At 45.7% G+C, this 12,737-nt stretch overlaps 1 protein-coding gene across 1 annotated transcript in view; it reads right to left on the reverse strand.

Moving 5' to 3' along the window:
- The window catches only part of GLRA3 (glycine receptor alpha 3), a 623,921-nt gene that overhangs the window by 59,851 nt on the left and 551,333 nt on the right, over positions 1-12,737 (reverse strand). Inside the window, exon 6 of the mRNA XM_078677681.1 lies at positions 9,691-9,905. Within this exon, the coding sequence (XP_078533807.1) occupies positions 9,691-9,905 (215 nt within the window). The remainder of the gene's footprint in view (positions 1-9,690; positions 9,906-12,737) is intronic.

Below are 12,737 nucleotides of genomic sequence, written 5' to 3' on the forward strand. Positions count from 1 at the left end.
GGGGGAGGAACGCGGTGAGGGGGGAGGTTCAGGTTGTCGCCTTCGTGTCTGTGGGTGTTGTCCAGGCTGATCAAGAGGTGCAGGTGCCAATGGTGTCTGCACATTAGGTGTCTGTGGCTGGAAAAGGGCTGGTTGTTCAGGTGGTTGAAGTGACTGTGCAGAGGTTGGTGGTGTTTGGGCAGGTAGTGGGGGTGATGGGAGTGACTGTGCAGAGGTTTGTGGTGTTTGGGCAGGTAGTGGGGGTGGTGGGAGTGACTGTGCAGAGGTTTGTGGTGTTTGGGCAGGTAGTAGGGGTGGTGGGAGTGACTGTGCAGAGGTTTGTGGTGTTTGGGCAGGTAGTGGGGGTGGTGGGAGTGACTGTGCAGAGGTTTGTGGTGTTTGGGCAGGTAGTGGGGGTGGTGGGAGTGACTGTGCAGGGGTTGGTGGTGTTTGGGCAGGTAGTGGGGGTGGTGGGAGTGACTGTGCAGAGGTTTGTGGTGTTTTGGCAGGTGGTGGGGGTGTTGGGAGTGACAGTGCAGGGTGCGGGTGTGCTTGGGTACCTTGGCTGTGGTGCTGTGCAGTTGGTGTTACAGGTGTGGGGATGTGCTGTCCTACAGGCCGACATGATTGTTCCCCTCCCTGCATTGGCCGTGAAGGTAGACTTTGGATCACTCTCACCATGCCCTCCATCATCTTCATGGCCAAGGCATGGTGTCTTGCACTGTCTTCCCTTTGGATGGATATCTGGTCTCTCATATTTCTTGAGAGTTCCTGCCAAGTGCTATCCATCCTATCCAAAGCTTGGGTCATCCTGTCCACCACCTGAGGGAATTGGGCCATGTCCTGCAGGGACCCAGAAATGTCGGACAGGGTAGCCCCTATGGCCCGAATGTCCTGCCTCACATCTGCCTGCTGTCGGAAGAAGTCCTGCTCCCACTGGCCACCATCGCCACGTGCAGACCCCCTCTGCTGGTGTCTGCCAGGGATGAGATGAGCAGGTCCAACAACAGGGGGGGGGGGCAGGTAGAAGTCTGTGGGCAGGAGTAGTGTGCCCAGGGGATAACAGGTCCACAACAGGGCTGGTACTTCCCACAGTTGTTGGAGATAATGGCTGGGATAAACTGCATAGGGAAGAGTGGGTAGGGGAACCACCATGTCGGTCACGGACGTGAGGGCTGTGAGTGAGTGATATCTGTGAGTGGATGTGTGGGAGCTGTGGATGGTTTGATGTATGTCGTGTTGTTGATGGTTTGAGAGGAGGCAGACGGGCGTGGCTTGTCAGAGGATGTGAGTCCAGGATGTCAGTATTGTCATCCCCGGAGTCAATAGAAATGTACTCATCATCCTCTAAGTCTACGTCCTCTTGATCTTGGTCATCCTCCTCTTGGGCATGAGTTGCAGCCGACATTGCTGCCTGGAGGATCAGAGGATTCTCCCCTCGGATTGCCCGTCGGCCACCACTGGTTGTCGGGCTGTCTGCCTCTCCCTCAGCATCACCTGAAACACAGAGGTTGCAACTGTATTAGTGATTGTCCAGGTATTACATGTGCTGCAACACTAGGGTTGTATTTACTGCACTTTGAATCAGCAGATGAGGATCATGTGATCATGTTAGGGTACCACCACAAATGGCCGCTCACACCATAGCACTGAGGTGTTGCACGGAGATCTACATGATACTAGCAAACTCACCAGCTCCAGCCCCAACTCTCTGTCCCTTTGCGTTCCCTCCTGGTGTATCCTGCTGCACCTGTCTCATCATAGTTGTTGAAATACCTGTAGAGGGTAGAAACAACATTCTCAACAAACTGCCTCAAAAATGACGGACCTGCATATGTGTCACTCCTGGTCTGTATTTCACTTTGTAATCAACAACTGTTAATTCCATGTAGAAGGGGATCTCGATCTCTGTAATGGCTTTGAAATCTAAGCTGTTGACACTCCTCATGCCCGATTTACCTGAGGGACAGGTGCGCGACGGTTTCACAGCTGCAGCCAGGATGTCATGCAACCCCCGGGATGGTGTCCGTTGCAGTCGTCTCATCCTGTCAGCACCTGTGATGAGAAATACAAGTCCATATTTTAGTACAACAGATTGTGGCTATGAGATCAAATTAAATTCTCATTAGCCATTTGTGGAAAATCAAGGACGATGTGCAGCATGTGTAGCTCATTGACTTAACATGTGGGCACCCGCTCACAAGCAGCATTTGCTAGCTTACAGCCATGCAGCACTGACATCAATAAGATGACACATCAACTGACGAACTTGTATGAGAAGGTTACTGATTTCACCCTTTCCATTGTGACAGACTTTTTCCATGGGTGTAATGGTGTCTGTTGACAAGTCAGAAAGGAGTTCATGTGTGAGATTTGCAGTTGTCAGGGTCCTGATGTTGCCCATTTGTGCTTCCCTACCCATGAGGTCACACAGCTTATTTTTGAATGAGCAAACACAGATTACTAATGTCCATTCTTTGAGTGTTCTCTGTTACCATGCTCCATTTCCAACATCATGGTACAACTTACATGACAACAGATGGTGTCTTGTGCAGCAGACATCCAAACCTCATATTTCATACACTCACCTACACATTTTAATATGGTAGAAGGGAGGCAAGCAGAAGACAACATTTGGTTTAGATCACACATTGCAGATGAGGTGAGTAGCTTTGAATCTTCCCACCTGCAGAGGATTATCCTGTTGCCCTTCAGCCCAATCATTTAGCAGGTGTAACTGCATGAGGATTCACCTTAGCAGCCCCTACACCCATCTCACAGGTACACAACTGGCACCAGTGTGTGCCTCAGCCATACCAATTTCATGTTGATTTGACCATGTTAATTTTGCTAGGGATTTAGCATATCATTGAATAGCAAGCCTGTTGTGTTGTGGACGTTTCTTATGACACATTGTGCTATTGTATGTCCATTGTGCACACACTTGGCATACATTTTGTGTCAGCATCTCATTTGCCACCAGGGTCTGATTGGCCATGTGTTCGAAATGCCCTATGTGAGCATATTGTGATGCAGGATAACAAAGTTGTACAACACATACGGTGGAGGTGAAAGGCACAATTGATAAGCATTCAGCAAGCATGACTTACCGTGGCCCTGCACCGGAGCTGTAGGTGGTCCCTGGACAGATGTCAAGTCCAACCTAGTAGCAGAAGTCAGTGGGCGTCTGGGGTTCTGGGAGGACAACATTGTACCTACAATGATAAGTTTGTTTAGCAACTTTACATTCCTGCTGCCACATGTGATGCATTCAATTTCTGGCACAGGACGGGCACAAGCAGTCATGTTCACCACCGTTGCAGAAGTGTGTCATACATTATGTAATGAGTGATCACACATATAACTTAGATTGGGCCCACTACCTTGATGCTACCTATGTCACAATGACAAGCCTACGAATCCATAGGTAAAGTCCACTATCGTGTTTTGTTGATGTCCGGAAATTATCCATCCAATGTACGCAGTACATGATCAGCTGTGTGGACTGTGCTGAATGAAGTATGTATGACAGATTAGAAGTTGGACTGTGTATGCATTGTCAATACTACAGAGACTGGTATCTCACTGTTTGGTCTTCATTTCCGTATCAGTGCAAATGCTATTTCTTGATAAGGTCTACATACACTATTACGATATGGTGTGTACACCCTTTTGACTTGTTGTGGCCCTCGATTACAGGATTGCTTTCCCCGTTCTGGGTTTGTTGGTGTAATACATGTTGGGTACCACATTTACAAAGGTATGATGAGCCTAGACATTTTATGATTTGTCTTTCGCTGTTCACAAATGTCAAATGTTAGAGGTAAATGTCCATTGACAACTCCAATTGTAATGCAGCAAATGTAGCATAAATGGTTGACTCACATAGCTGGGCACTATTTGTCCCTCTGTCGTCTTCTGACGATATATGCATTTTGACCATCTCCTGTCCACTTTGACTTACCAGTTTGTGTGGTTGACATGCCTTCCTCGGTACGTTGCCCATTCCTCCTATGCGATGCGGTGACCTCTGCTACTGCAGTTGTCTGTGCTCTAGCTGGATGTGTCAATGGGTGAGAAGAGAGAAAAGTTGACAGATGGGAAATGTGCTTGTGTAACGTTTCGGGGATTAGCCCATATCTTCTGTGTGATAACAGTACTGTGCAGAACTGCTGCAGACGGGGCAGGTAGGAGAAGTGGTGTGTTGGGGATGTAATGGCGTGGCAGAGTGGAAATTGGACTACAGGATATGTGTTGGACATATTTACATCAGTGGATACTCTCACCGTCTGCTTTGTGATTTAGGCTGGCACAGGGTGAATTACTTTTTGGATATTTTGTGGCAGGTTTACGACCCCCTAGAAAAATGATGTACACTGTTGTTGCATCACTTCTGTGACACGACAGTGGTTTACAACAGAAAACACATTTAGGATTATTTGCAACGTGACGCTACTAGGGTGAATCGTCATGTTGAGGCCCTGCGCAACGTCAACTTGGAGGTAGGCAGGGTGTACACTCCTTTGGGATATGCCCCGTCCAAGTGAGTCAGTGTAATCTACGTGATTTCACAGTATCACTTATCAGAGGCCGCTGCGACACAACCTTACGCCTGCTTGAAGTAGACATAAGGAGTGGCACAGCACGTTAGGTATGGGCAGTGCATGGACATTGTTGGAGTTGCAACACTCTTGCGACACAACTTCAGCAAAGCCCCCCTAGACACCATCAGATTCAACACACATCTCTTTATCCCTGCACCACTGTGCACCACCATATGTACATGACACATCCGTGTTTGCGCAAGGCTTGAATTGCATGTCACATTGGTACTGGCGCTTCCCTGCTAATCTTTGTCTTTAGCTAATTTATTTATTTAACGTAATTTTAAATTTCCATTTGTCATTGCACATATTCAGTCAATATGTACAGTTATTGAAATAGCTGGGTTGTGTATGTATGGCATCAGTACTGTGCACATGTTTTTAATAGGGTGGTGGGTATTAGCCTTTTCTGATACAAAGTTTTCTGGGACTTGTGGTGCTACGTAGTGGGTGACACATGAGTCTCTGACTAACCATATATATTTATGCATTTTGGACAATTACCATGATCACTATGACAGTGTAACACAGACAATCTCTTCATGCACTTTTGCTTTTCATTCCACTTACCTGGTACCACGTAGCGGACGTCACTAACAGGCAGCCCATGGACCAAGTGGGGGTGTATAGTGGTTAGAATATCCTCCTCCAGTGGGGTGAGCTGGATGCGGGGTCCAGGGCATGCAGCAGGGAGGACTCTCCTCAGTTCTATCCTGGAGTACTTTTCCTTTACTCTCTGCTTTTCGTCCTGCCACTTTTTTTTGATGTCTTGTACAGTTCGCCTCTCCACCCCCATGGCTGAGACAGCAGTGGCTATCTGCTGCCATAGTTGTTGCTTCTGTGCACCACTGGTGCAATATGGTGGTAGCCCATATAGGCGCTTGTGGTGCCTTACTATGTATTCCACGAGCATGGTGGTCTCCTCAGCTGTGAAATTTCTTTTCCTGCACATCTCCATGGTCTCTGGCACTGGAAGCTTTGTTGTAAGTATCTCTGTGGCCAAACCTGTTCCTTCACTGTGTGCTGCTTTTATGTGTGTTGTGGTACTGGTCAATTAGGGTTAATTGGCTTTAGCTGGAGTGTGGTGGGGGATGGTAGGCAGTGGCAGCATACACCATGGCAAAATGGAGCTGTTGGCTGGGATTGGCTGCTGTGTGTCAGCTGATCCATGTTGGGGGATGGGTGGACCTTGGCCAGGTGTTTCCCCTTGGCTAACATGCCCAACGGCCCAAAATCGTAAAATACGCCCCGTAATCGTAAAATACGCCCCATAATCGTAAAGTACGCCCCGTAATCGTAAAATACGCCCCGTAATTGTAACATACGCCCCGTAAACGTAAAGTACGCCCCGCGACCGTAATTTACGCCGCAGTGGCGTAAATCACGATTGCGGGCCGTAAATTACTCCCCGGCGGCGGACGTAAAGTTAGTAGTCTTAAATCAAATCTGTGAATCCCGAAAGTAGTAAGTTTATTCTGTGAATCCCGAAAGTAGTAAGTTTATTCTGTGAATCCCGAAAGTAGTAAGTGCATTCTGTGAATACCAAATTGTAGTAAGTGCATTCTGTGAATACCAAATTGTAGTAAGTTTAGGATTTTGTCTTAAGTTCATTCTGTGAATCGGGCCCGTTGTCTTCCTCGTTAGTTTTGCTGCTCCCGTTTTAGGACTTTGTGCTCTTCACCACTTCTAACCAGTGCTAAAGTAATTGTGCTCTCTCCTCTAAACATGGTCAAATTGGCTTACACCCAGTTGACACATTTGGCCAGTCAGAGTCCTGAGGAGAAAGAACCCCAAATTATTAAGAGGTTTGAAACGCATCAAAAGAAACCCTTTGCAATTGTTGTGAAAAAAAAAAAAGAAACCCTTTGCGAGTGTTGTACTAGAATACCATCTGTGTAGTGGGCAATTACAATGTACTGAAACCCCACTCCAGCTGAATAACTTTGGAACCCCCCAAGAGATATTATAAGCAAGAGGTTCACAGCAGAGAGAATGATAGTGATCATAACCTCTGTACTATGTCAAAATCAGTTTACTGGTTTTAAGAGCACTATTTAGGTTTATTTTGAAATTGTTGACTAGATTTGAAAGCACCATTACGTTTCTGTTTTTGTTTTCTATGCACAATTCACAGTCAATTATACTTTGTTTAATTACAGTTTATCAGTTGTATAGCCAGTCAAATCCCCACGTTCAGTTCTGTTGGGCATATTTGTGGTTATGGAAAATGTTGAAATGTGGCCCCCTTTTTTGAAAATGTTTAATGTATATAACATGTGGTGTAATGATAATGAAAGAATTGTGAATAAATACATGGGCCAAGACAAGTAGCTCACTTGGCTTTGATTTCTGAAAAAATGTTGGTTGAAGAAATGCAGCAAGACCTTGGTTATTTACGGCTTTTAGAATGTTGGCATTTATTTGTCCTAATCAGTTGGTGGTGTCTGCTGACTGTATCCTGGGTCATATGACTAGGTGTAGCTGGCAGTTGGTCTTTGTGTATTGCTGCTAGACAGTGAAATAAATAGCCATAGGTGTTGACAGGATTGGCCATCTCTGATTAGATGAGGGGGCCTACCCCACTTGCACATCACAAAGGCGCTACTTTATCACATTCACAAAGATTATGACACTAGTATGTTTTGAACCCAGACAATCTGGAGCCAGGGCAGGGAGACAGGAAATTCCAAACACCTCTGGGGGTGGGAAGGCCAAGAACGTTCTACTACTTCAAAGTGGACATAGGAATAAATATTGGACCCTCAGACCCAACACTTCAGTACACCTCTGGACCTTTGGAAGACTCAGAAGGACTGCTTTGCAGCTCTACAAGATGGACTACTAATCTGTTGCACTGCTGCCCTGCTGCCCTGCTGCCCTGCTGCTCTGCTGCCTGAGTGAAGGACTGGACCTGAATCGTGAACCCAAGACCACCAGAGTGACTCCAAGGGCTACTTGGCTGGCCTCCTGACCAGAACCTCAGAGACAGAAGTTTCAACCACCTTTGAGACCAGCACCTAGACTCTGTCTGCTATGAATCTTACCCTTCTAAGGGGTGCCACTCCACTGCTTGACCCTTGGAAATGGGCCTGAAGGAGCTCTGCTGGACCAGCAGTGGTCCCAGCCTAACCAATTCAGCATGACACATCGCCTACCAAAAGTGCACATTGGAACTGCTGTTTGACACATCTCCAATGAGGACTTCTCATCGCAGCCAACAGCCTCATCGGAGCCACTGCTGAGCATCGCATCCATAACGGAGGCCTTCGCATCGCAAGACCATTGTCGACGGCATCCTTGATGACAATACAGAATTCCACATTGTAAGCCCTACAACTTCTACAGAACCAGGCTCTACGAGATGCATCTTCATTGCAGGACTTTGTTTTGCAGGTTCCGTCAAGCTGTGGTCGCTCCACTGACGCGGCACTGATTGCCCGCCTGTGCGGGCGAATTGATGAGCGGACGTGGTCATGACGGAACCACGCCATCATGAGCACACGCCACCCGTAACTCATGAAGGCGTGGTTCCGTCATGAGCAGGGAAGCGCCGCGCTCACCCCCTAGTCCCCAGCGCCGCGACGGATTTCGCGGCGCAGGGAAGGGGTTAACATAATAAAACAATAACAGTAAGTGGGAAATCAGTGAAATTGACCTGAGATATACAATTATTCGCTCTTTTAGATATTTTGATTCAATTATTAAACAGTTCAGAAGATCACACAAAAATATTCCATCTGTGCGTAGTTAGGATCCATCACACATTCATTGAGAGGGCATCATCTATGATCCGGCTCTACATAAATCACTTACATTTCTATCACTGTTTGCACATAATGTCAGTCAATGCTGTTAATCTGCATTCTGTCCTGATGAACCCTCCATCACTTCTATAATTTTGCCATAAGCAATAAAAGGTTCTTAACACGTGTCCCATGTTGGCTTTTGAAATGACAGCCATCCCTTTTTAATGAATATTTTTTTCAAGCAAATTGCCTGGGCAATAATAGAGATTGGTAAAGTGGAAACATTTTAAGCCTCCTTCTCTTGAAACTAAAATACCTGGGGCCTCATTTATGAGGCCGTGCGTCACTTTTACGCCGCCGGTGCTTCACTTTTTGTGACGCACCAGCAGCGTAAATAATGTGCCTTGTTGCACCATATTTACAAAGTAACGCATTTAGGTAGATGCGTCACTTTGTAAACCCCTGAGCTACATTATACCTGCGCCAGGTATAATGTATGCAGGGGGGGCGTTCTCCCGCAAAAAGCCTCGTAGAAGTGACGCAGTGAAATCTATGAGATTTCACTGCGTCACTTCTAGGACGCCGTTGCGTCAAAATATTGCGCCTGCCTCACAGCAGGCGTAAGACTGACGCAAGTCCTTTCACATGGATGCATTGCTGGAGTTGCGTCACTTTTGTGACACACTCCAGCAATGCGTCACTTTTACGCTTACAGAAACGTCAGAAATACTGATGTATCTGTAACTCCTTGCGACATGATGCGTCATACTGTGAATATGACGCATCAGGTATGTCGCAAGGAGTGCGCACTGAGAAGTGACGCATCGCTGCTTTCACGCAGCGATGCGTCACTTTTCATAAATGAGGCTCCAGGATTTCAACAGTCTCGTAACGCGAGTCATTCTTTACGTCACTGAAATAAATAATTTTCAAGACTGGCTTACAATCTTTGCAATTTGGCAGTCTATACTACGATTAGGGAAAGAAGATATATGGACGTATTTTCTGAGAGGAGTTGAATAGAAGCTTCATAAATGTACATTTAAAAGAAATGAAAAACGAATTTGATGAATCCATTGGTTACTCGATCATCAGTATAAAATATATTGGTAGATTGCTCTGTACCTTACTGCACATAGGTCAGCCAAGGCCATCTTAGCAAATGTGTTTGATGGCCATTATTCACTTAGCAGTGATAATCAAATGCATATGGAATTACCCATTGCTTTATATTCGGTGTGTTTGTGTGTGTATGGTGTATATACATGTTTTGAACATCAGTACATGCTTCTAGAATTAGGACATCAGAAATATACACATTTTACATTATTCCTTGGAATCAAGAAGAAATATTTACTTACCTTTGGCAGTGATGCACGAGAACCTGAACTCTGAGTCGTCATAGTCAGTACCGTTGTGATACCCAAAGCCACTCTAGCTGGTGCCGCATCCATATTGATCCAAAATGAAACCCAGGACAGAATGACAATCAGCAGGCTGGGGATGTACATCTGAATCAAATAGTAGCCCATTTGCCTTTCGAGATGAAATCTCACTTCTATGCACGTGAACTTTCCTAAGAATCAAAAACAAATATTAGCACAAATTGTAATATGTTTCAACCGGCAGCGTACTTGTAATTAAAACATCCTTTCAACTAGTTTTAAATCAATATCTCAGAAAAATGTTTGATCAAATTATAATCAATCCTTTCAGTTTCAGTTTTGCTATTTTGATGTGAAAGAACAAAAGACTTATGAATGCTATTATTTTGAAAATTGATAACGCCGTTTTAACCCCTTCGGTGCTCATGACGGAGCGGTTCCGTCATGAGCGTCGGTTGAGCTGTGCTCATGACGGAACCGTTCCATCATGACCACACCCGTTTTTCAGAACGTTCAGCACAGCGCGAAAATTCGCGCCGCGCTGAACGGGTTAACAGAGCTAACGTCTTCTAACAACAATTAATTTAACATGCTCCCCTCTGGTATGGGAATGATATAAAATCTGCAATCAAAATAGTAAATAGGCACACACAACTATTCTTGGGGCCAGTCTGCATAAACTGCAAACGTGTACCAACCATGTTGAATTATATATATTTGTTTAAAAATGTTATATTTTTATCGCCTAAAACATTCACACATTTTATTCTCCAGATTCGTCTGAGAGCACATTTTCAAATAACATAGGGGCATATTATCAAGCAAGGTGTTAAAATTATCGCCGTTTTAGCGGCAGAAAACTGCCGCTTTATAATGGGCTTGATTATATGGCCTTGTGAATTCCAATAGAAACCCATGTTCTGGTGTGAACATGGGCTTCTATTGGAATTCTCCATGGCATATTATCAAGTCCATTATCGCCGCTTTAGCAGCAGTTTTCCGCCGCTAAAACGGTGATAATTTTAATGCCTTGCTTGATAATATGCCCCATAATTATTTACTCAAGAACAGTGATTTACAGCAGGAAAGAGGAGTAACTTTGACCACAAACAATCCCACGGTCACATAAAAGAAGCAATTTTATTCCATGAGGTTGTCACTTATCAGATGCGTGCCAGTAGCTGCTCCTGGAGGGAGTGGTGAGGGGCGGTGTGGCGGGGCGGGTGAGAAGCAGGGTGGGTAGTAAACTATGGCATACGGCCGAACAGAGGTAAGCGAACAAATAAATAGATAAAATGAATTTCATGACGCACGCTGCATTGCCAAACGAAGTTTGTTTTATTTATTTACTTGTTTACTTACCTTCGTTCGGCCGTATGGTGTAGTTGCCTATCCCCCACCCTGCTTCCCCCCAGCCTCGCCCACTGCCTCGCTGCACTCCCTCCAAGAGCCGCTACTGATGCGTGCAAAGGAGCAAGAGACACACATCAAACCTTCTAAACATGGATATAGATGTTGAGTTGCTTGACCACAGGGGCGGTGTAAGGGGATCGCGCTCTTCAAAGCATCATGTTAACAGCACTTTTTCCGTCTCCAAGAGATATCCGGAGAGAATCCTAGACATCTCAGGATCACAATTGTTTTTTTTTTAGCAGTGTAGCTATCTCCCATCTCATTACAGTACCCTAACAGCCTGAGAGATATCCCATCCAGGATATTACACAAGTTACATTGAATATAATACACTTGTAATACAGTGGACGGGATAGTCGACACATTTGTGATGGAATATCCCATACGCCAACCTCTAAATTATGCCCTACATCTGCTAACCAGTCTTTACGTGAAGGTGAAAAAACTCTCATCTACAGGTATTTCTTCTGAGTGTATAAGCAGCGCTATCAGCAGGGTGCCACTGTAGACATTGAATATGTCTTTTAGTGCAGGAATCCTGGTTCAACCATACTGCTTATTATGAGCAAGTGTTTACAATGTGATTGGGGGGGGGGTGAAACCAGACTAATATAAACTGAGGTGTTTATTTACGAGGAGGTTTGTGTCCCATTTGCACCACTCAGCAGGGTATATGCAAGACGCAAACCTTAAGTGAGATTTATAAAGCTACTTTGCGTCGCCCTAAGTTTCTTCACACATCTGGTGTAACCAGTAGCGGCTCCTGGAGGGAGTGCTGCGGGGTGTTGGGGCAGGGCGGGGGAGGGCAGGGTGGGGGGTAGTAAACTCCGGCATACGGCCAAACGGAGGTAAGTAAATTAATAAATAAATAAAACAAATCAAATTGTGCGTGCTGCAATGCCAAATGCATTGCAGCACGCACAATTTAGTATGCTGGAGTTTACTACCCCCCACCCTGCCCCTCCCCAGCCCCGACGCACCGCCCTCAGCCCTCCCTCCAGGAGCCGCTACTGTGTGTAACGCAATGCAGTGCAAATCTTGTCCTGGTTAGGCTTTCATTGGTGTTCCCATGCAAATCCGTGGTTTTTGACACATTTGTAGATTTACCAGAACTAGTAAACCTGGGAATGCCTCAAAAAGTTACACCTTTCACAGGGGAGGTGAAACAAGGAGAAATATCTCTACTTCTTGGGTCTTCCTCTTTCTATGTGTGTTGAGTTCTGCAGCACACATAGAAAGAGGATATGCCTCCCAGAATCTTCTTTGTGCAGGAAAGTGCCCAATCCTGCACAAAAGCAATCCTGCATGCAACGCAGGCACCCTAGCAGGATGGTGCAAGGGTGACTGGGTTGGCTCTAGGCAGCCCTGGAAAGGACAGAAATGGGCCGTATTGCGCCGTATTGCCTTAAATATGGCCCATTCCTGCCCTTTCCTTGTCATGCAATGTAGTGCAGAAGGGTGACTTGCTGCACTGCATGACTTTTTTCATAAATGAGCCCCTGAGTCCCTGTTAGCAGGCTATATACCTGCAAGTTCAATACAGGAAGACCTTCTTTTGACATAGAAAGAGTTAGAACATAAATTTTTTTAAGAAACTGTCAGAAGCACTA

The sequence above is a fragment of the Lissotriton helveticus genome, chromosome 2_1, assembly GCF_964261635.1.
Source record: "Lissotriton helveticus chromosome 2_1, aLisHel1.1, whole genome shotgun sequence".
NCBI classification, from domain to species: Eukaryota; Metazoa; Chordata; class Amphibia; order Caudata; family Salamandridae; genus Lissotriton; species Lissotriton helveticus.